The sequence below is a fragment of the Emys orbicularis genome, chromosome 14 (genome assembly GCF_028017835.1).
Source record: "Emys orbicularis isolate rEmyOrb1 chromosome 14, rEmyOrb1.hap1, whole genome shotgun sequence".
NCBI classification, from domain to species: domain Eukaryota; kingdom Metazoa; phylum Chordata; order Testudines; family Emydidae; genus Emys; species Emys orbicularis.
The window spans coordinates 20,890,278-20,915,645 of NC_088696.1; the positions used below are offsets into that span (position 1 = coordinate 20,890,278).

Consider the following 25,368-nt stretch of genomic DNA (forward strand, 5'->3'; position numbering starts at 1 on the left):
CTGACTTAGTCTGAATCTTGCAAATGGCATCATTTAAGTTAACAATATCATGTAGCCTAATAGCCAAACACAGAGCCTTACTGAGTTTTGAGGGCTAGCTTGAATCTGTGGTATCAATTGAGGGAGGACGACTGCAGAGTAGTGAGAGTCCATGATCCGAGTGTCACAGCAAAATGCAAGGTAGAACAGATTGTTTAGCACAAATAGTTAGCACATATTGTAAGGGACCATTCAAGGTAGAGTGGCCTGTTAACATTGAAAAAACTAAATACTACTGACTAAATATTTATAGGAATCATCTTCAACTCAGTTAAAGAGATGTAGGTGGGACATTCAGTTGTTCCACACCTCTGCCAAAGGGCAGTCAGAAGGAACTGGGGAGTGGACAGGGTTGCTCCACCCTTTATGCCCTCAGGAGTGGAAATGCAGGGGCATGACCCCCAGTGGTCACTGCTGAAGAAAACTGCACAAGAGTCTGGAAAGAATACATATGCACACCCAGAGTGGGATCTACATGCACAGAGATTTGAAAAATGTGCCCTAGCAAATAAAAGTCTTTTTCAGTGTGACGTGGAGGCAGGCTTTTTTGTATTTAGGAGAGTGAGGCAGCAAATTGCAAAGTCAAAGTGATTTCAAGAAAGAATGCCTTACCCACCACCCCACTCTCCCCATTATAGTGAAGGAGGACAGTCAAGCTCATGCACCTCTGCTGATATCATCATCATGTGACAAGTGGGGGGAGTCAATATTTCATGTAGGCTGGTCCCACGACATTTAGGGCTTTGTAGGTCAAAACCTTAAACCCCTTCCTGAAGAGGAAAGGCAGCCAGTGCAGATCAGGGAGCAGTAGGCTCATGCACTTCCTGTGAGGTACACCTTTTACTAAATAGGCTGCTATATTCTGCACCACCTTCAGTATCAAAATGAATTTAAGGTGTAGCGTGCACTACAATCTAATCTTAAGGTGACAAAGGCATGACCACCACCAGCAGAGTCCACATCTGAAAGGCAAGGTCATAGAACTTCTTCACCAGGAACAGATGGAAAATGCATATTCCTGATTACTGTTGTAAAGTGCCTATCCAACAAGAGCTATTGATTCAAAACCACCCCAAAGTTGTGAACCTGGGTAACTAATGACAGACAAACCCTATTAATCTGTGGGACTGATGTCTACAATCTCCTCAGGCTGCTTCTCCCAACCTACTGTCAAAGACTGTTGAGGCTCATCTGTCTCTGACTGTTACCCCATGCTGCTCATCCATGTGGGCAGTAACGAAACTGCCAGGTACGACCCTGAGCAGGTCAGTAGTGACAACAGGGCTTTGGGTGTGAAGGGGAAAGAATCAGGGGTGCAGGTGGTGTTTCTGTTCATCCTCCTGGCTGAGGATAAGGGCCTAGGCAGGGATAAACAGAGCCTGAAGACGAATGCATGGCTCTGCAGATGATGTTGATGTGAAGGCTTTGGCTTCCTCAACTATGGGATGCTGCTCTGGGAAGGAAGACTGCTAGGAAAAGATAGGCCCACTTAACCAACAAGGAGAAGAGCATCTCCATACACAACCTTACCAATGTGGTGAGGAAGACTTTAAATTAGGTTCAAAAAGGAAAGGTGACAAAAGCCCACAAGTAGGCATAAAAAAGGTAGGCATAAAAACAGGAGCAACAAGAGGGATAACAGTGGGGAAACCTGCTGTGACAAAGCTCTGTCCTTGTCTCCGTGGGTTCCGCAGATTTTGCTAGCCTCAGAGGCTCACTGTGACCCTCCACATAGCCCTCCTCTCTCTAGAGGCAGGGGGGTCAGAGCCTACTGAGCCATTTTCATCATAAGCCATCGAGGGAGGTGAGGAGAAGCTCCCTGCACAGTCTCTGTTGTCTCTCAGTCTCAGTGATTAATCAAGGGGCGTGAAGGGGGGCCTGGGCCCACCCTCTACTCCGGGCTCCAGCCCAGGGACCCTAATAGTATCAGCTACGGTAGCCGATCTTTTAGAAACAGGATGCGTACAATTCCCTGGCTACTTCCCCACAGCTGCCCCCACTTCCTCAAGCTCCACTTCACCCTTACCTCAGGGCCTCCTTCCTTGTGCCTGATATGGTGCGTACTGCTCAGTCTCTCTTTTTTCCCCCCCCAACAGCACAACTTCCTCCCACAGCTCCTGACATGCGCGCCTCCCTGACTAAGGTTTTTAACTAGTTTCAGCCAGCCCCTGATTGGCTTCAGGTGTCCTAATCAACCTAGCTGTCTCCACTGCTTTCTGGAAGAATCTTAATTGGCCCCAGGTGTCTTGATTAACCTGGAGCAACTGCCATTTGGTTACCATGGTAACAGGCATTTGTTTAGCCTTGGGCTAACATACCTGTTTCTCACTACTTTCCTATAGCCATCTGGCCTTGCCCCATCACACTGCTCAACATCTTAGCCCTGGTCTACACTACGAGTTTAGGTCGAATTTAGCAGCGTTCGATCGATTTAACCCTGCACCCGTCCACACGACGAAGCCATTTTTGTCGACTTAAACGGCTCTTAAAATGGATTTCTGTACTCCTCCCCAACAAGGGGATTAGCACTGAAATCGACATCGCCGGGTCGAATTTGGGGGTAGTGTGGACGCAATTCGACGGCCTCCGGGAGCTATCCCAGAGTCCTCCATTGTGACAGCTCTGGACAGCACTCAACTCAGATGCACTGGCCAGGTAGACAGGAAAAGCCCCACGAACTTCTGAATTTCATTTCCTGTTTGGTCAGCGTGGCAAGCTGATCAGCAAAGGTGACCATGCAGAGCTCATCAACAGAGGTGACCATGGAGTCCCAAAATCGCAAAAGAGCTCCAGCATGGACCGAACTTCAATACCGGGGAAGATATTGGAACAAATTATTAAGCAAATAATTTGTAATCACCTAAGGATAATAGCGTAATCCTCAATAGCTAACATGGATTTGTCAAGAACATGCCAAACCAATCTAATTTCCTTCTTTGACAGTGTTACTGGTCTAGTGGATAGAGGGAAAGCAGCAGAGGTGACATATCTTAATTTTAGTAAGGCTTTTGACAGTCTCACATGACATTCTCATAAGCAAACTGGAAAAATGTGGTCTAGATGAAATTACTATAAAGTAGGTGCAAAACTAGTTGTAATGCCATACTCAAAGAGTAGTTTGCTGTCAAACTGGAAGGGTGTATGTAGTGGGACCCTGCAGGGGTCAGCTCTGGGTCCAGTACTATTCAATATTTTCATTAATGACTTTGATAATGGAGTGGAGAGTACATTTATAAATATGCAGATCACACCAAACCGGGAGGGACTGCAAGCACTCTGGATGACAGAATTAGAATTCAAAGTGACCTTGACAAATTGGAGAATTGGTCTGAAATGATGAAATTCAATCAAGATAAGTGCAAAGAACTACACTTAGGAAGAAAACTAGCAAATGCACATCTACAAAATGAGGAATAACTGGGTAGGTGGTAGTACTGCTGAAAAGGATCTGCAGGTTTTAGCGGATCACAAATTCAGTATGAGTCAACAATGTGATGCAATTATGAAAAAGGCTAATATTCTGTAATGTATTAACAGTAGTGACATATGCAAGATCTGGAAGGTAACTGTTCCGCTGTACTCAGCGCTGGTAAAGCCTCAGCTTCAGTACTGTGTCCAATTTTGGGCACCACACTAAGGAAGATGTGGATAAAGTGGAGAGAGTCCAGAGGGCAGCAACAAAAATGATACAAGGTTTAAAAACTTGACCTATGAGGAAAGGTTAAAAATACTGGGTATGTTTAGTCTTGAGAAAAGAAGATTGGGGGGGACTTGATAACAGTCTTCAAATATGTTAAGAGACGTTATAAACAGGCCAATGATCGAATGTTCTCTGTGTCCACCAAAGGTAGGAGAAGTGCAAGAAGTATGGGTAATAAGCAGGAGGAACTGGAAGTGCTAATAAATAAATACAACTATGACATTGTTGGCATCACCGAAACTTGGTGGGATAATACACATGATTGGAATGTTGGTGTGGATGGGTACAGCTTGCTCAGGAAGGATGGACAGGGGGAAAAGGGAGGAGGTGTTGCCTTATATATTAATAATGTACACACTTGGACTGAGGTGGAGATGGACATGGGAGACGGAAGTGTTGAGAGTCTCCGGGTTAGGCTAAAAGGGGTAAAAAAACAAGGGTGATATCATGCTAGGAGTCTGCTACAGGCCACCTAACCAGGTGGAAGAGGTGGATGAGGCTTTTTTTAAACAACTAACAAAATCATCCAAAGCTCAAGATTTGGTGGTGATGGGGGACTTCAACTATCCAGATATACATTGGAAAAATAACACAGCGGGGCGCAGACTATCCAATAAGTTCTTGGACTGCATTGCAGACAACTTTTTATTTCAGAAGGCTGAAAAAGCTACTTGGTGGAAGCTGTTCTAGATTTGATTTTAACAAATAGGGAGGAACTCGTTGAGAATTTGAAAGTGAAAGGCAGCTTGGGTGAAAGTGATCATGAAATCATAGCGTTTGCAATTCTAAGGAAGGGTAGAAGGGAGTACAGCAAAATAGAGACAATGGATTTCAGGAAGGCTGAGTTTGGTAAGCTCAGAGAGCTGATAGGTAAGGTCCCATGGGAATCAAGACTGAGGGGAAAAACAACTGAGGAGAGTTGGCAGTATTTAAAGGGACACTATTAAGGGCCCAAAAGCAAGCTATTCCGCTAGGTAGGAAAGATAGAAAATGTGGCAAAAGACCAGCTTGGCTTAACCACGAGATCTTGCATGATCTAAAAAATAAAAAGGAGTCCTATAAAAAATGGAAACTAGGACAAATTACAAAGGATGAATATAGGCAAACAACGCAGGAATGCAGGGGCAAGATTAGAAAGGCAAAGGCACAAAATGAGCTCAAACTAGCTACAGGAATAAAGGGAAACAAGAAGACTTTTTATCAATACATTAGAAGCAAGACGACGACCAAGGACAAGGTAGGCCCACTGCTCAGTGAGGAGGGAGAAACAGTAACAGGAAACTTCGAAACAAAGAAGTCATTGAGCATCTCTGCCATTTCTGTCTTCACCGAGAAGTCTGAAGGAATCCTAACATAGTGAACGCCAATGGGAAGGGGGTAGGTTTGGAAGATAAAATAAAAAAAGAACAAGTTAAAAATCACTTGGAAAAGTTAGATGCCTGCAAGTCACCAGGGCCTGATGAAATGCATCCTAGAATACTCAAGGAGCTAATAGAGGAGGTATCTGAGCCTCTAGCTATTATCTTTGGAAAATCATGGGAGACAGGAGAGATTCCTGAAGACTGGAAAAGGGCAAATATAGTGCCCATCTATAAAAAGGGAAATAAAAAAAACCCAGGAAACTACAGACCAGTTAGTTTAACTTCTGTGCCAGGGAAGATAATGGAGCAAGTAATTAAGGAAATCATCTGCAAACACTTGGAAGGTGGTAAGGTGATAGGGAATAGCCAGCATGGATTTGTAAAGAACAAATCATGTCAAACCAATCTGATAGCTTTCTTTGATAGGATAACGAGTCTTGTGGATAAGGGAGAAGTGGTGGATGTGGTATACCTAGATTTTAGTAAGGCATTTGATACGGTCTCGCATGATATTCTTATCAGTAAACTAGGCAAATACAACTTAGATGGGGCTACTATAAGGTGGGTGCATAACTGGCTGGATAACCATACTCAGAGAGTAATTATTAATGGTTCCCAATCCTGCTGGAAAGGTATAACAAGTGGGGTTCCGCAGTGGTCTGTTTTGGGACTGGCTCTGTTCAATATCTTCATCAACGACTTAGATATTGGCATAGAAAGTACGCTTATTAAGTTTGCAGATGATACCAAACTGGGAGGGATTGCAACTGCTTTGGAGGATAGGGTCATAATTCAAAATGATCTGGACAAATTGGAGAAATGGTCTGAGGTAAACAGGATGAAGTTTAATAAAGGCAAATGCAAAGTGCTCCACTTAGGAAGGAACAATCAGTTTCACACATACAGAATGGGAAGAGACTGTCTAGGAAGGAGTATGGCAGAAAGGGATCTAGAGGTTACAGTGGACCACAAGCTATGAGTCAACAGTGTGATGCTGTTGCAAAGAAAGCAAACATGATTCTGGGATGCATTAACAGGCGTGTCGTGAGCAAGATATGAGAAGTCATTCTTCCGCTCTACTCTGCGCTGGTTAGGCCTCAACTGGAATAGTGTGTCCAGTTCTGGGCACCGCATTTCAAGAAAGGTGTGGAGAAATTGGAGAGGGTACAGAGAAGAGCAACAAGAATGATTAAAGGCCTAGAGAACATGACCTATGAAGGAAGGCTGAAAGAATTGGGTTTGTTTAGTTTGGAAAAGAGAAGACTGAGAGAGGACATGATAGCAGTTTTCAGGTATCTAAAAGGGTGTCATAAGGAGGAGGGAGAAAACTTGTTAGTCTTAGCCTCTAGGGACAGAACAAGAAGCAATGGGCTTAAACTGCAGCAAGGGAGGTTTAGGTTGGACATTAGGAAAAAGTTCCTAACTGTCAGGGTGGTTAAACACTGGAATAAACTGCCTAGGGAGGTTGTGGAATCTCCATCTCTGGAGATATTTAAGAATAGGTTAGATAAATATCTATCAGGGATGGTTTAGACAGTATTTGGTCTGCCATGAGGGCAGGGGACTGGACTCTATGACCTCTCGAGGTCCCTTCCAGCCCTAGAATCTATGCAAGTGGTAACAGGCTTAATCTGCAGCAACAAACAGAGGTCAGATATTTGGAAAAACTTTCTAACTATAACTATAGTTATGTACCGGAATAGGCTTCCAAGGGAGGTTTTGGAATCCCTGTCATTGGAGGCTTTTAACAACAGGTTGGACAAATGCCTATCAGGGCCGGCCTACGTAAACTTGGTCCCCCCTAGGCATGGAGAGCTGGACTAGATGACCTACTGAGGTCCCCTCCCTGCCCTTAGTTTCTATGGTTTATGATCATTTCAGTCATGTTTGGATTGAGCTTCAGCCAGTCACCTGTCATCCACTCCCCAATCTCCACTAGACATAGGCAAAGGCCCTCAACTGCAATGTCAGAGTTAGACAAGAGAGAGACAAAGTTTGGTGTGGTCTGCATCTGAAAAGGTCATGCCCCCATTTCTTATCACTGACTTTCACCAATAGACTCACCATGCACACTGAATAAGAATGACAATAGCACCCTGCAATATGACACTGAGTTTGTACAGAAGAGTAGCTATTTTCCCCAACTAACCACTAAGATGTTTCTGAGAGAAAAAGAAGCCACTGAAGGAGAAATCCATCAACTCTCACCAAAGTCTGCAAATCAGTCAAAAACATCTCATGATCAATTATACTTGCTGGCTTTCAACAGTCAGGAAGAATAAGGGTCCAAGGCACAGGTTGTGGCACAAGTTTTTCTCAGCAGCTACAGTATCTCAAAGAGCAACTTTGACTCAAACTCACAAAGGATTTAGCATTCATGCCCCCAGGATCTTGCTCTGTCTGCATGAAAGTATACAGCTCAAACTATAACTGATCAATCTTTTCCACAAAGCATCACATAATTATCTCGTAACGAGAGGGTACACAAACCAGCAGCAAATTTGAATGAACTAGACTAGCCACAATCTGAAAACTTTTTGATGCCTGAGTTTTGCATATGCAATCGTAGAGAAAAAGGACCTCCTCTTTGCCTCTCTCACAGCCAAAGTATCAGAATTTTAAAATCTTTCTGCTGCATCCAACTAGCTTTGGCACAAGATTACAGTAATTATATTGTATATATTCAAGGAGTCCAGGGGTCTTATTCTATGGACTGTAAATTGCTATGCTCATTTATATTGTTGAAAACATTTTCAGTTATGTTTCTGAAATAATCTCTTTAGGGAAAATGAACCAATTCATCTGAATAGAAACAAATAATGAGTGGGGAAGGACTGGGTTGACAGCTCAGGAGATTTCTGATGGGAGAAAGTCTTTAATATCCAGGTTGACAATTCAAATCCAGCCCAGGCTCGCTGTGACCAAAGCTGATACTATTTTATGACTGTTTGCTGACTGATGTGAAATGAACATTTGTATCAACCCACTTCCTAGTATGGAGATATTATATGACAAAGATCACCACATAATTGGCATCCTTAATTGGCAGTCTCAGAACATAAATCAAAATCTGAATGGGCAAGAACGTGGTAAATTTACACCCTTAGTAGTTCAGGGTTGGGCATATTGGTGAAAGCAGAGAGGAGTAACTAGAACTACCACTGTATTGTACCTGCTGTGTGGGTAAACTGAAGATTTCAATAATCAGGGTTGTCAAATCTCACATCTTTCAGGAGCACTAAGTTCACGTTAAAAAGTACAAGATCAAGCAGATAACACATTTTCTCACTACAAAAAGTTTGCATTAATACAAATTTAAATTCCAGTACCATTTACGATGATGCTGTGTAGATCCTTCTGCTTTCTTAAGTTCAGATATAGTATCTAAATTAAAAACAATATATTTTATTCAGCATATAGTATTAATTTACTCCACCAAAGTTATCTATATCATGTAAATTTCATCTTTGAAGTCTGTTCCAAGGTGAAGTAGAGAGAATTCAATGGTATCCAAGTTAGGATTATCAAAAATTTATTTTCTTTTAGATTGGTTACTACTACTTTGGGATGTTTTTAAATCAACTTACACACAAACTATGATGAATCATTAATTAAAAAGAAAACTATTACATTTTGCATTAAAAGGTACCAAAAATCAGACCCAGCACTATTGGACAAAAGGCTACGAAAGAAGAAAAATGTACCATGCAGCCATAAAGGTATTAAAACAATCTAAAACAGTAAACAGCCCTGTACTGAATTTAACTCTTCAAATTATGGGATTTAGTAATTTGAAAAGAGGTCACACATGGCTTGTAAAACAGCACAGAACAAATTCATAATACTACAGAAGAAGAAAATGTACCCAATCTTATCTGAAAATTTCCTTTCTTTTAGTAATAAAGAATACTTATGATGGATACTTCAGCGTAGTTGCATTTTGGGAGCAGAACCAAGCTTAACGCTGTAGTTATGTTCCTGAAAAATGTGACTAAGTGAAATGATGTTAAGCGAATCCAATTTCCCCATAAGAATTAATGTAAATGAGGAGGGGAGGGGGGGGTTAGGTTCCAGGAAAAAAAATTTCACTAGACAAAAAAAATATATATTATATAGATATACACACAGTATACGTTTTAAACAAACAATTTAATACTGTTCACAGCTGTGATGATTGTGAAGCTTGGTTGAGGTGGTAAAGAGGGTGGGAGAGGGAGGGATATTTCCCAGGAAATGCCTTGCTGCTAAATGATGAACTAGCACTCAGCTGAGCCCTCAAGGGATAACACATGCTTGTTAACGTAGCCTCTCACACAAGGCAGCACAAACACGAGGGCGGGGAGATAGCATAGCAGACAGAGACAGACATACACGTTGTGTGAGGGAGAGAGAGATGCACACTGCCCCTTTAAGTAAGCTGACCCCACTCTTAAGTGCATTGTCTTTTTAAGTGGATCAGGAAGTTGAGACAGCAGCTGCTGCCCCAAACGCTGTCTGTCTCTCTCCATCTGTGTCCCCGCCCTGCTCTATATGGAGAAGAGGTGAGCGGGGTGCAGGAGCAGGGGGAAGAGGGACACCCTGACATTAGCCCGCCTCTCCCCCACACACAGCAAGCAGGAGTCTCTGGGAGCAGCTCCAAGGCAGAGGGCAGGAGCAGCACATGGCAGTGGGGGGAGGGGGACTAGTGGGCGTGAGATTTAACAATACATTCAGATGAGCACGTACATCAGAGCTTGCGTGCATACCTGTTTGTTTCTTGTGTGTATCTTCTAGACCAGGGGTCGGCAACCTCTGGCACGCGGCACGCCAGGGTAAGCACCCTGGCGGGCCGGGCCAGTTTGTTTACCTGCCGCGTCCGCAGGTTTGGCCGATCGCGGCTCCCACTAGCCGCAGTTCGCCGTCCCAGACCAATGGGGGCTGCGGGAAGCAGCGCGGGCGAGGGATGTGCTGGCCGCAGCTTCCCACTGCCCCCATTGATGCAACAGGTAAACAAACTGGCCCGGCTCGCCAGGGTGCTTACCCTGGCGAGCTGCGTGCCAGAGGTTGCCAACCCCTATTCTAGACTAATACATAGCCTTACTTCAACAGGCAGCTTTGCATACACACACAGACTAATGTATTATCATAACAGATGTATCTCATGAAATGTATTCTATTTTCCTAATAAAACAAGTTATTTTTAATATATTTGAATACAAAGGCACAGTGAAAAATCAGAAAAATGGTACAAACGGTACTTTTTTTAAAACCTGGGATTTTTTCGGTAAAAAGCCGTTTAAACTGAAAATGAAGAGGTTTTCATACATTTTCATACATTTTCAGCATGCGTAGGGCAATATGCATTTTGTAAAGAGAAAATTAATAGATGCCATAATTTAAAGATTCAACCTTCCCCTATATTTTATCTTTTTATGGAAATTTGTTTTTCAAGTTTTCACAATTTACCAAAAAATGGTTGAAATACTTACCACACTGATGATTTTCCAAAGTCATTTGAGAGCTATTGCAAATGTCTGTAAAATTTTCTCCCATTAATAAGCTATGTGGACTGGCAACATCCTGCTCCGGCACACTCTGCGGGCTGTCCGCATCCTGCTCCGGCACACTTCTTTTAGGTGTAAAAGAGAGCATTCGGAAAATAAGAAAAGCTTCACTATTATGTGGCAGTTAATAGTATACTGTAAGTATCTTTGAATATCTTGCCAAGTAATATCTGATTGATATATATTGAAAACATAGTAAAAGCTTGTTAATATGCACTTTTGATATTCTGTAAGACTCAACATAGGATTCCTGAACTTAGGGAAAATTTTCCACAGAAATTGAAGCAAACAAAAAATTTAAGAGCTTTTATTTTGGTGGCGGTGACTGTTCTGTACTCTGTACCATACCCATGATACCTATTATTAATATTAGCTTGTATATGAAAGGACTGAAGGGTAATCAGTTGAGCTAGGCGGAGAATGGTAGGTCTGATTTGTAGACGACTGAGATTTCAAAATCTGGTTTTGTTCCAATTTGAAATGAAAATCAAAACTTCTGGGATTCTCCATGAAATAGAATTACAGTTTTCCATCCACTTCTGCCAAGAGCCCTAGATTATAGGCTCCCAACTACTTTGAAAAGAGTGCTCAGGGTCCTGGGACTTCCAAGACTTCCAGACTGAGCTCACCAGATGAGTAGCTGGGACCCTGAAGCACATGCTGACGAAGAGCCAGGTGGGCAAGCTGGCAGGTGCCCAGCAGGTTTCCGGCAGGCAGAATTCTGTGTTTCCACAGAATGTTTGCATTTTAATGAACTGACAGATACTGACATAAAATAGCCTATGAAAATATAATATGATAGGTACAAACTAGCTCAGGGTCTAGAAAATTGTGCCCCTCCAACTTATTACAGTTTTTGAGAAAATCAGAGCAGTGGATAACAAACAGGCACATAAAATTTACTTTGTTTACAAAATAGTCTTTGTGACAAACATTAGCTTTTGTAAAATCTAAGGCACAGAGTAAGAGGTAGGATTCTGTCATGAAACAAACACTGCATAAAAAACAAAACCATGTGCAGAAATAAATTATCAGTTTCAATACTAAAGAAGATTAATAGCATTGCCCCTCAAGAACCTATACTAGGACTGGTATTAAAATATTAATCAGGAAAAAAAAGACTAGCAAAGAACAGCAAATTTGTTGACACTAAATTTTTTGGGTTAGTTAGGACTGAAGACTTGAAACCCAGGACAGCTCTGATCCCTCCTGTGCCTTTCTGGACAAAGAAGAATACAAAGTATACGCTTAAGAACCTTTAGTCTGAGGGAATCAATTGTATTGTTTTTATATCCAAAAGATGTGAGATCTTTTGAGAGCTTGCGTTTGATAGGATTTCTCAAAATGGGTGATTGGATTAAGAAAGGAAGTGATGGGATGGGATGGAGCCCTTAGCTCCAGTGTCTACTTCTTTCATCTATTTATCCCTGGTTAAGAGAGATCATTCTCTTGAGAAGTGGGATATTCTGTCTCCTAGACTTAGACTGTCATGCTGTGCTCTTAGGGGTTTTGCTGACACCTCTGGATTTGCTATCTGAGCTACAGACAGTTCCACGGTTTTCCTGTGATCTACCAGCCATCCTAACTTTGGAACATCTGTGACTAGTACTTCTGGACAAAAGGAGCATTTCTGCCAGTTAGACTTCCTGTGCGTTCTCAAGGCACTTTGTGGAAATAGGAAGGACTGATTTGATATGGATGCACTATGTATCTTATCCAATCAGAGACATCTGGTTTCTCATCTGTACTGCAACTGGAGTTTCAGATGTGTTGCCCACATGCACATTTCACTAATGGCATGTATGGAATCCATGCACTTCAGTTTGGAGTCTTTTGGCACAGCAGTGTCTGTATGGTGTTCATCTACCCCGAGAATCTTTGTGCTTCATGACAAGGGCATAAAAGGAAATGGAGGACTGGTTGTGGAATGTGAGTATACAGACGAAACACCTTGAACTCCTCCAGTTATTGTAGATATGTAATGTCTCATTCTCCTTCGAGTAAAAGGATGCAATGGATGTGGAAGCTTAGAGTCTTCAGGAGAACATACTGCAGCACAGCCTTGCAAATACAGCATTCAGCTTGCAGGCTTCAGTAATAGCATTCAGAGTAGCAGCCTGTGTTAGTCTGTATCCGCAAAAAGAACAGGAGTACTTGTGGCACCTTAGGCTTGGTCTACACTTACCCCCCAATTCGAACTAAGGTACGCAACTTCAGCTACGTGAATAACGTAGCTGAAGTTCGAAGTACCTTAGTTCGAACTTACCTCGGTCCACACGCGGCAGGCAGGCTCCCCCGTCGACGCCGCGGTTCCCCCGTCGACGCCGCGGTACTCCTCTCGTCTAGCTGGAGTACCGCAGTCGACGGCGATCACTTCCTGGTTCGACTTATCGCGTCCACACAAGACGCGATAAGTCGAACCCAGAACTTCGATTCCCAGCCGCCGAACTAGCGGCTGGGTGTAGACATACCCTTAGAGACTAACAAAGTTAGTCTCTAAGGTGCCAGTAATAGCATTGTTTTGTGAACATATGAATGGATCCTCAGGTGGCTGCTTTGCTTTAGAACAGGGGTGGGCAAACTTTTTGGCTTGAGGGCCGCATCAGGTTTCGGAAATTGAATGGAGGGTCGGTTAGGGGAGGGGGTCGTGGCCCAGCCCCCACCCCCTATCCGCGCCCCCCCCCCCGAGGACTCCTGCCCCATCCTCCCCCCCGCTCCCTGTCCCCTGACCACCCCCAGAACCCCTGCCCCTGACTGCCCCCCGCCGCCCCATCCAACCCCTCCTCTCATTCCTGACAGCCCACCCTGGGAACCCTGCTCTTGACTGCCCCCCAACGGCCCATCCAACCCCCCATCCTTCCTGACTGCCCCCCGGGGACCCCTGCCCCATCCAACCACCGCTTGTCCCTGTCCCGACTGCCTCCGGAACCCCTGCCCCTGACTGTCCCCCACTGCCCCATCCAACCCCTCTTCTCCTTCCTGACTGCCCCCCCCCGGGATGACTGCCCCCATTCAACCCCGTTCCCTGCCCTCTGACCGCCCTGCCCCCTATCCACCCCCCCCCCAAACTCCCCTGCCCTCTATCCAACCCTCCCGCTCCCTGTCCCCTTACCGCGCTGCCTGGAGCACCAGTGGCTGGCGGTGCTACAGCTGCGCTGCCTGGCTGGAGCCAGCCATGCCGTTCCCACCGCGCAGCACAGAGCACCAGGTCAGGCCGGGCTCTGCAGCTGCGCTGCCCCAGAAGCTCGCAGCCCGCCACCCAGAGCATTGCGCCGGCAGCGGAGCGAGCTGAGGCTGCGGGGGAGGGGGAACAGCAGGGGAGGGGCCGGGGGCTAGCCTCCAGGGCCAGGAGCTCAGGGGCTGGGCAGGAGGGTCCTGTGGGCCAGATGTGGCCTGCAGGCTGTAGTTTGCTCACCTCTGCTTTAGAAATATAGGTGTTCCTTAACAATACTGCTGAGGCTGCTTGAGTACTGGTGGAGTGATCTCAGATGGGGCGGGGGTCCTAGGGTGACCAGACAGCAAGTATGAAAAATAGGGACGGGGTTGGGGGGTAACAGGCGCCTACATAAGACAAAGCCCCAAATATCGGGACTGTCCCTATAAAATCGGGACATCTGGTCAGATTGGCCACTCCACAGCAAGTCCTCATGCAGTAAAAAATCCAGTTCAATAGTTTCTGGGTGGATATGGCTTTACCTTCCAGCCTCTCTGCAATGGAAGCAGTCCAGGTAAAGACATGAATGGTTTTGTTCTCTGCAAACAGAATGCCCAAAGCCTTTCCAACATCCCAATTGCGCAGAGTGGCTTCCACCTTGGAGACATGAATTTTAGGAAAGAACTCTGGAAGGTGGATTTGTTGGTCAAAAGAAAGTCTGCAGCTACCTTTGGTAAGAAATTTGGATATGTTCTTAAGGACACATTGTCCGGATAGAAGACTACGTAAGAAGTTACTCTGTGCAGTAACAATGGTTCTTCGAGATATGTCCCCCTATGAGTGCTCCACTATAGGTGTGCTTGCATTCCTGCGCTGCTGATCGGAGAACTATAGCAATGACGGCACATGGACTGTTTCTCCTCGTGCCTTGCTACGAGGCTAATCAGCGCATGTGGGCTAACACTCCTCAGTTCCTTCTCTCCCACAGAGTCAATGACAAAAACTCCGAAGTAGAGGGTAGGAAGGTGAGTTGTGGAGCATCCATAGGGATACACACTCAAAGAACCATCATGATTGCACTCTATGGGTGCTCTACTGTAGATGACTCCTAAGCAGTACAGGGGGAGTCCCATCTTACGCGGGGGTTAGGTTCTGAAGTCAGTGCATAAGGTGAAAATCACGTATAGTCAAACGCTCATTGAGTGGAATGGCGGGCGGAATTGCCCGCACTACAGGTACAGTATTTAAATTATTATTTCTCTCTTTTTGTTTTGCCGAGCGCGTATAGTTAAAATCGTGTAAGTTAAATGCGCCTATGATGCGACTCCACTGTATCCCTATTGGCGGGTTGGGACTTCAGAGTCAGATCAGTTACAGATAACAATACTGTGGAGCCAAAGAGAGCATCAGAGGTGGAGTCCCCAGCAATCACAATGTTCTGTGAAGGTGTGGACAGACGCCCATGTCTCCGCTCTATAAATTTTCTTAAGGAAGGCAACAGATGAGATCAACCTTGTGGAGGGCATGCAAATAACATCTGGAGGAGTCATATTATGAACTTGATAACATGGTCTAATGCAGTTTGAGACCCATTTGGAGAATCTCTGGGCTGATATTGCTGAGTCCTTGGATCTTTCCACAACAGCAATGAAAAGCCTAGAGACTTCCTGAAAGCCTTTGTCCTATCCAGGTAGAAGGCTATGGCTCTTCTGACATCTAGTGTGTGTCACATAGCTTCCCTGTTTCAGTAAGGCTTGGGGCAGAAGGTTGGAAGGTGAATCAATTGGTTCATGTGAAACGGGGAGGTTGCCTTCGGGATGAATTTTGGGTGAGGCCTGAGCACAACCTTGTCCCGAAAGAATACCGTGATGGTGGTTGTGCCATCAGAGCCTCTATTTCACCTATTCTCCTAGCCAAGATGATTGCTATCAGAAAGGCCATTTTCATTGAGAGGTATATAAGCAAACAGGTGGCCATGGATTTGAAGGGAGGCTAGTCAGTCCTTTCAATACCAGGTTTAGGTCCCATGTTTACTATACCCCGAGGAATTTTTAGTGGCTGGGTGTGATAGCACTGAGTATCCATCTAGTGGTTGGTGGAAGGCTGTTATAGCCGCTAGGTGGACTCAGAGAGCTTAGAGATAGTCCCAATCTTTTTAGGGTTAGTACATAGTCTAAGATTTGTGGAAGAGTGGCAGATGTCAGGGAGATTTGTTGGGAAGTAAACCAAATCCAGAACCTGGACCATTTTTGCAGGTAAGTACAGCATGTCGAGGACTTTCTACTGTGTAATAATACCTCTTGTACCTCCCTTCGAGCAGGAGCTTTCTAGGTGTTAGAACCATGAAGGAGCCATGCCCTGAAGTGAAGAATCCCCAGGCTGGGATGTAGGATCTCTTGACATAATAGATACTCATGAGAAGGATCCCTGAAGAGGGATGAAGAAAGGGCTTGGAGGTAGGCACTATGTGAAATTTGACGGACTAGCCTAGCCTGCTATGGCTTATGGACACAACGACTGGTCCATGGTGATGAAGGACCATGGATGCCTGAAAAGGGTTAAATGATTCCTAAGTGGGAGGGATAGTAGGTCTGGATTCATGAGTCAGTTTGAATCTCCCAACAGCCCCCTTGATAGAAGGATCTACCTCTGGAACTCTTCACACCCTGTGTCTTCTCAGATGATAGTGTCTTGTCAGGCTTGGTCTGTCTCAGTACCAAAACTGAAGATGAGGCCCTACGAGTCAGTGAGCCAGTGCTCACACTTCAGATCCAAGAGGCCATGTATGCGGGATTCAATGGCTTTACTCACAAGGAATATCTCCCTGTATTTTCAGGTTCTGGATATAAAGGACTTGCAAAATGCACATTTCATGAAAATGTGCAACTCCCCCAGGTAGTATAGGCATTTTAGGTGCCTGTTTGTGGGTACTGCTTTCTCACATAAGGGCAGTATTTATATTCAGGGGACCTAAACGCTGCCATCTTGGAGCCTAAAGTGGAATGTATACATGAACAATCACTCAAATGAGAGCCTATGAACTCAGATGATCACAGGATTTGTTTGAAGTGGGCACTCTGTCCCAGGGAGTACGCAGATGTGGCGCCAGGCTGCTGAACTGGGTGCTATGGCCCTGTCTGAGAATCTCATTGAGTCTATTGAGGCATCTGTGATGAAAACTGTTGCCAGGAATATTTTCTTAAGAGTAGACCTGAACTCAGTATGGTCCTTGTCATCTAGGGCTTAAGATCTAATAGCCAGGATAATGTAGCTCTCGCAGTGTCCAGGGACACTGAGAGCAGCCAATGAGAGACCTCAAAATCCCTCATAAGGGTGGCCCTCCACCTTCCTGTCAGTTGCGTCTTTGGGGAAACAATAATTTCTGATGGGATTATTATATCCTTTGCTAATTATGCCACCATATCATCAATCTTTGGTATTTTTGTGATAGTATAAGATACAAGAGTAAAAAAAAAAAAAAGCTAAACTTGTGTCTGCTGATGTGTTTTTCCTTGTCAGGGTATTCCATTCATTCCTGATTACATGTACAAAAGGAAGAGTGCTGGGGAATCACTGACTCAGGCTGGGATTTGGGACAGCAGATATTAATTTGTCCTTTGATTTGTCATTAATAACTCATCTGGCTATATGGTAGATGTCATTTCCCTGCACATATTAGTAAGTCAGACGGGGGGAAACCATTGATGTTTTTACACCTTTCCTGCTTAGAGCCTCAATCAGAAAGCTCTCTCCCTCCTCAGCAGATGAGAAGTTTGAGACAGAGAACCTTATTCTCTTACATCTTTTTTATTTTTCCTTCCCTTTGTGGGCTTATGTTTTTTGCCTCTTTGTGCCTACTTTTCAGGAGTACCGGCATAACTGTGGAGAGGGCAGGGTCTCTTGTGGCCCTTTTTATTGAAAGCCTTGAGCCCCCTAGATAAGTTTTGTCCCATTACCTGTGAGATGAAGTAGCTCTTTAAGAATCCCCCAATTCATCTTGGGAAGAAAGTAGGAGCCTTGTTTCTTTCCCCAGAGAGCTGAGGACCCACTTCAGTATCTTGGGCCCAGGAGGAGGGACTTTGTATCCCTTAAGGGGCTATTCCTTCTGGCTGCAGAACCAGCATCTGAGCAAGCACCGGAGCCACAGCCAGAGCTGGAGCCTGGTCAATTTCTGCAGCCATGTTTTTTTATTAAATATATGGACAGGAGGAATTTCCAGCTCATGGGCCTATTAAGTTATTGTGTGTGCGCTTCTGTTCAGGGTGGAACCCACACCATTCACCCAGCACAATCCCCTTCCATCTAAAGCCACAGCAGATTCAAAATGGATGCTATGAAAAGAGGAAAAACAAGCAGTTATGAAAATTTTACTAGTTACTCACTGATTGTTACAAGCATGGGTTGGGACTCCACAATTAATAGCCTCACATACCTTTCCCACCTAATACAGCGCACCTTATAAACTAGCCATAACGGCTCTGTCCCGGACTGCCTGTAAACAGACTCCCAAAAAATCTGGCTATTATAAGTTCCAAAAAACCCCTTAAGAGTGTATTAGTTCCATTGCTGGCTTTAATATAAAAGAGTCCAAATTATAGCAGATGGTGGCAGTCTGTGCCATGGCTGGAGATCCCAACGACTAACCTGTTTGGTACAATGGAAAACAGGAAATATCAGTTCTGCTCTCGAGGAGAAGTCAGACCAGGCTCCCTGTTAAACACTTTCCACTGTAGCTAGCAACAAAGGGGAGCACCCTCCAGTTTGATTTGCCTAAAGGCCATCAGGCTATGGCAGTTCTGCATTGAGAAAATTACTCCAATAGCCATTCACCTGCCTGAGGTTTAGAATCATCTCATGGACTATCTCTGCAGGACTTCAGGGACCACTCATTTTTCAGGGACTCAGGGAAAAATAACTGTCTAAAAACAGTCAGCAGATATGCTCTCAACATTGTGGAATTTAACAGGGCCCCTATGAACTCAATTTTTTGAGTGGGAGCAAAGGTTGACTTTACAATGTTGAAGATGAGAACCAGACGGTTAAGCAAGTGGAGTGTGGTCCTGATGGGAGCAAGAACTTCCTCTCTGTATCTGTCCCTCAGTAACCAATTGTCCAGATAGAGGAAAATGTGAATTTCCCTTCTTCCTGAGATACATAGTAACAATGACCACTCATTTGGTAAAAACCTAGGGGCCAAAGAGAGGCTGAATGGAAGCACTGTGTACTGAAAGTGGCATTCCACCATGACGAACCGAAGGAACTTTCTGTGGCTCAGTAAAATCTCCACATGGAAGTATACATCCTGAAAGTCCAGAACCACAAACCAGTCGTAGTGAGGCAATGCGGGGAGGATAGTCTATAGTGTGATCATTCAGAAACTCATGTACCCAATATAATTGGTGAGGCTGTGAAGGTTGATGATGGGTCTTACCCCTCCCTTGGATTTGGGAACCAGGAAGTTAAGCCATGACCCTAGTGTCCTGGTGGAACTTCCTCCACCTCTCCCAAAGTCAGCCGCAAGTGGACCTCCTCGAGGAGCAGTATCTCATAAGAGGAATCCCTGAAGAGGGATGTGGGGATATGGGGATAGGAACTGGATGGCAGAACCCAATTTGATGGTACTTAGGATCCAGCTGTCAGTGGTGATCAAACCCCAAGCATTGTGAAAGCAGATCAGCCTGTCAAAGGGGGGAAATGAGGACAGAGGAGCAACGACTGAGTGAACAAGGTCAACAAGGAGTCAAAATGGGTGCCTGGAAGGCACTGATGGACAGTGTGGACAGGCCAAACTCCAGGCCCGACTGGGTTCTCCTGTGGTATCTAACCCTCTTTCTGGGGTATATCTGTTGCCTTGGAGGAGGGAAGGCTGGCCAAAGATGCGCTGCAGAGGATGCTGCTGCTGGACGGTGTAGTGGCACCTCTGCACCGCCGGTGTATATACCCCCAAGGACCGCAGGATAGCCCTGGAGTCCTTGAAGGAGTGCAGCGTCTTCTCCATTTTGTCCAAGAACGTTTGGCTACCAAAGGGCAAATCCTCATTGGTCTGCTGGACATAAGGGGCAATACCCGAATTCTGCAGCCAGGAAGCCCTCGTTATAGGGGTGACCGCGGCAGCCATCACCCTGACCAAGATGTCCAGCGCAGACTGAGAGGATGTCTTAGACACCAAGCAGCCCTCAGTGACAAAACCAGAAATTCCTCACGTGAGGTCTTGGGCAGCTGGTCTGCGAACTTTGACATAGCTTTAATTAAGTACCCTATTAATAAAAGGGTACTTGGACAGCAAGACTTGCTGGTTAGCAATTTGCATCTAAAAGAAAAAGAGGTGATGTAAATCTTTCTGCCTATGAGGTCCAATCATTTAGAGTCCCCATCCTTCGGGGTGGACTTAAACCTGCTTGTCAAGTTCTGTTGTTCACTGCAATTATGATTAGGGAATTTGGGGCTGGATGGGAGTAAAACTCTCAAATCCCTAAACAGGAATGAAATAGCACTTTTCCATGTGCTCAGCTGTGGGTGTTACCGAAGATGGCATGTTCCAGAGGGCCTTAGCTGGTTCAAGGAATGCATCGTTGACAGGGAGGGCGACTTCCCCAGGAGCAGACGGCTGTCGAACATCCACCGATTTGTGGGTGCTCTCTTGCAGAATTCTGCTTGGATACCAAGGGACACAGCTACATGCAGAAAAAGTTTTTGGTACACTTTAAAATCCTCCAGTACCAAAGGGGAGGATAAGCCAGACAACACAGCACTGTGCGGACAAGGCCCTTTACTGAGCCAAAGCCGGATCCCGTTCCATGGCTGACGGACCCAGGCAGGATGATTCTGGAGGCTCCATAGGGAGGAGGACTGCCAATGCCAGGGCTGCGACAGATCAACAATCACCACCACGGACCTGACTGGCAATCTTGCCTTTGAGTGTGACGAAGGGTGGGACATCTGTGACTGAAGAGCATCCCACAGATTCCATGGAGGTCACTGGTGGCCGGTAGGTGCCCAGCAAGGGATCTCTGTCTCAACCACAAGATGTGTGCTAATCCTGGTACCAGTAACGGTCCATCAGCAGCCCTCGATGCTCGTCAGGCAATGGAGAGCAGGAGGATTGTGACACTGCTTTCCGTATTTTTCACAGTAATATTACGATACGACTGTGTCACAATCATAATGTATTTTATGCAAGATAGGTTATGATTTACTGAATATGCTTATCCTATTTGTATGCATGTATCATTTTTGTATCTAAAGTTAGGAATATTTACTATACGCATCTGTACTACAAAAGTGTTTGCATCTGGGGAATGCCCACCAGAGAGAATGCAATCAGTCTGTCTGGCTAGCTGGGAACAAGTCAACGGACCATTAGGGAAAACAAAAGGTCTTTGAAAATGCTAATCTCCCACCTTACTGAGAAACTTTCCTGGGATACTACAAACAACCTCTGACTCATGGCTGCTTTGACACTGCAGGGTCATGTGATTATGTCACCTGGTACTGGACTCCATTATAGAATACCAGAATTTTTCCACGGGGAGGGGGCAAAACAAAGGGTTCCCGCCATATATAAAACCCATTTAAGGCAGGGGAGTGACATAATCAGCGTTTGTTCTTCACTGAATCCCCCACCCAGGATGACTGCTGGAAACATCTAAGAAACAAAGACAAAGGGTGGGGAAGGAGGACTGAGCCCAGGCTGGAAAAGGTGTCTTCCCTGTGAAAGAAATACCTGGAGTTTTAAGCCACAAGCAAGAGCAGCTTGCCTTCAAGAACCTCTGCAATCTGCCTAAAACAACATTTAGGGTGAGAAATTACTACTTGTAACCAATTTCTTTAGTATCTTAAGCTTGGTTTGCGTGTTTGTTTCATTTGATAGGTAATCTGCGTTGATCTGTTTGCTAACCCTTATAATAACTACAAAAGATAGATTTTAAGTGAATAAACTTGTTTTTGTTTTCTCTAAAACCAGTTTGTGGAATTCATAATTGGGGGGGCGGGCGACAAAAGCTGTGCATATCCTTCATCCACATTGATGGAGAGGGTGAATTTCATAAGCTTAGGCTGTATAATTGTCTGTGAAGTGCAAGACGATGCAATTTTGAGTTTACATTCCAGAGAGGGTATGTACTTGAGTGCTGGGCAATTCCCTAGCTGAAGCCTTCCCATACAGTGCTGATTTCAGTGTCTGTGTTTTCTGCAGCTGGGTGTCCCCCTACCTGTGTATGGAGGAGGCTTGCGGGCCTGGCTCAGCAGAACAGTGTATAGGAGCCCATGCTGGTGGAACAGGCAGGCTCAGTGGTACCCCCATACATCAGATGACAAGGATGACAACCCCAACTCAGATGCAGAGAAGCCTCAGGATCCCAGAGATAAGGGCGGAGCAAGATCAGAGAGAGCAAGTAGGCGGTCTGACTCATCCATCCCCCAGAACGAGGCAGGAAGTGCCACTGCCAATGGAGGTGATACCTTTGGTACCAAGCATGCAAGTCCTGAAGTGAACAGTGGTACATGTGTGTCTGATGGTACCAACATGGAGGGCAGTGAAAAGCTGTACCCAGTACCAGTCCTACTTCCACAATTGGTGGAAAGGAAACATTGGGGTGCAGTGTGGTGCTGACAAAACTGAGGGATCAGCAGCTAGTTCAATTGACAGGGCTATAGTTAACGCAGGCCTGGCAATGTCCTGGACCAACAAAGAGGTCAGGACAGAAAGGCAGAGGAGGTCTGTAGCTGCCTATGTGGAAACAGTTAGTACCAGCATCTTCCTCATCAGTACCAGACTCAATGGATGCCCGGAGGCTGGAACCAGAGTCAACGCTACAGTGATTCTATCCTTCCTACTCAGTACCAGGGAAGGGTTAGAGGTACCCATGCCACCCTGCGCACTGGCACCAACTATGTGCCGGTTCACACTTTTCCTGAGGGAGGCAGAAAAGTCACCCCAAGACCAGGAGTGGTCTCAATTGGCCTTATGCGACTTGGTCCTCAGTGCAGTTGACAAGCAACGGTTCCTCTGTTTCTTCAGAGAGGCATCTGCTCCAGAACATGAAGTGGTAGTGCTCTTGGAGCCCGAAGGCGCTCCCCAACACAATGAGGGCCTCAGTACCAAAGCAGGCCTCATGGCCTGTTCGAGCAGGTCCTGCTTAAGGCGAAGGTCCTGAGCCACTTGAATCAGTTTCTTAAATGATCTGCAGATCACGCAACACTCCTTGATGTGAGCCTTGCCAAGACAGAGCAAGCACCACGTGTGGGGATCACTGCCCTACATGAAGGACGATGTTTAAACCCTGGTGAGGTCATCACCTAGGGAAACAAACTATTACAACTAACACTAACTAATACTAAGGGTGTTACTAACTATATCCAACAAGAGAAAAAATAAACCTAGTTGAGAGGTTGTGAGGCTGAGACAACACAGAGCTCTGACTTGAGCCACGGGCAAAAAGAAGGAACTGAGTCAGGTCTGGGGCAGCACTGCCTCATGTAGCCAGGGGAGGGCTACAGCCACAAGGCGTGAGCGCCACCCCATTATGGGTACTGTTAGGCAAATTTCTCTGGCTCTGGTGCACTGGGCGTGCACACACCTAAGTGGAATACAAAGCTGCACCTACTCAAAGAAGTGTTATTTGCCTCTTCACATAACATAAGAACCAGGGGTCACCCAATGTAATTAATATGCAGCAGATTTAAAAACAAACATAACTAAGTACTTCACACAACACACAATCAATCTGTGGAACTCATTGCCAAGAGATGTTGTAAAGGCCAAAATTATAAATGAGTTCAAGAAAGAATTAGATAAGTTCATGAAGGATAGGTCCAGCAATAGATATTATCCAAGATGATCGGGAATGCATCATGGTCTGGGTTGTCACTAAACCTCTGACTTCCAGAAGGTGGGAATGAACGACAGGGGATGAATGGATGACTCAGATTTTAACAGTTCACCTGCCCTTTTGATGGAGGATACTGAAATTTGGTACTTACTCATTAAGAACTACTCATCACAATAAACAACAAATTTGAATTTTGACATTTCTATTACAGGTCATTTGAAGGTCAGTAACCATTTTTATTTTTTTTTCTGTGATTTGGCAATGCTGGCTATGAGTCCAGAGAATGCTCTCAGAGAAAGCAAGCATGTTGTAGGTAACCAATCAAGTAGACACCATGTCCAAGTGAAAGGTTGACTGTTGTCAGCTAATATTCATACCGTATAAATATCCTGTTTATCAGATTAAGAAACTCTTTGCAGACCAAAAACAGCATTCATTAAAAGAAGAAATCAAGCACTGAAATCAAAAGTGATCACTTACGAAGTTTGCAAGGTTTTCTCTTCAAGAGCTAACGTTTTTGCATGTTTACACAACTTTTGAAGTTGTTTTATATGTTCTGGATTGTCAATTCCCATTCCCATAGACAAAATCTCAGATCGAATATTGTATTCATTGATAGAAGTCTTCAACTCTGAAAGCTTGGTGACCCGGACCTTAAAGAAAATATATGATGTAAATACAACTGTTCTTATAAGAAAACTCATTCTACCTCTAATTTGTCTATTAACTTACAAACTAAAACATTAGGCACATGTGTATCTATACCTATGAATACACACAACTAGTTTATCTCTAGTTAAATGGAAGAATTACCTACCATTACCTTGTAATGTTTTGCAGTAATTTCTTCTTCTCTACTATGAGAGTGTAATGATGAACAGTGTTACAGTACCACACACTTCCATCAATTAGAGCAACTTTCAGAACCACAGAGAAGGAAGGGTGTTGTAAAGATTAATGTTTATGAAGAACTCAAATACTATAGTGATGAATATCACAGAAAAGCCCATCAGGAAATTGATAATTCAGTCTTCCTTGCAAGGTTTGAATTGTGTGCAATAAGTAAGGCATGGGGACATATACATTAAACAATGAAAATAAAACAATATACCAGAATGAGTATACTGAATAAGGCTGGGGTCCTCTGGAAAAAAAAAAAAAAAAACAGTATGTGACCACATAATTAAAGAATATATCATAATGCATACTCACAAAGAACAAAATTAAGGTTGCATAGGCAACCTTAATTCTGGCATTTCCTACCTTCTCAGTGCTTGACTTTGAAACCTTAATGTTCTTTTAATGTAATTGTGTGTGTTACACACACACACACACGTACGTACGTAAGCTCTTTGGGATAGGGACCATATTTTCCATTGTGTGTGCATAGTCTGACACTTTTGGGAAAATGTCTGTGTCCATTTATACATTTAATGTTGTTTTGTATCATTGAAGACTGCAAACCTGCTTTGTGGATTAGAACCTCCACTTTGCATATTACTGTACTTTGTGTCCTGTGTTGAGAGCCAGATTATGTAGCCCATCAAGATGTTTAGTAAGGCCAGAAGAGGGGGTATTTCTTACCTTATGCAGAACACACAGGAAGAGTAAGCCAAGGTTACCACGGACTACTGACTTTCTAATAACTCTTATGAGCTTTACTACTCCTTCTGAAATAATGGTAACTGTGTACGTGAACCCAGCATGGTAGGGGTTGTGTGTGTAAAGGGAGCCAATCGCT

The 25,368-nt window shown here is 44.6% G+C and overlaps 1 protein-coding gene across 1 annotated transcript in view; it reads right to left on the reverse strand.

The window, feature by feature from the left end:
• TDRD12 (tudor domain containing 12) overlaps nucleotides 1-25,368 on the reverse strand; it is a 136,657-nt gene that overhangs the window by 24,706 nt on the left and 86,583 nt on the right. Inside the window, exons 24-26 of the mRNA XM_065416815.1 lie at nucleotides 24,108-24,280; nucleotides 10,569-10,708; nucleotides 8,430-8,484 (exon numbers count right to left, since the gene is read on the reverse strand). Of these exons, the coding sequence (XP_065272887.1) occupies nucleotides 8,430-8,484; nucleotides 10,569-10,708; nucleotides 24,108-24,280 (368 nt within the window). The remainder of the gene's footprint in view (nucleotides 1-8,429; nucleotides 8,485-10,568; nucleotides 10,709-24,107; nucleotides 24,281-25,368) is intronic.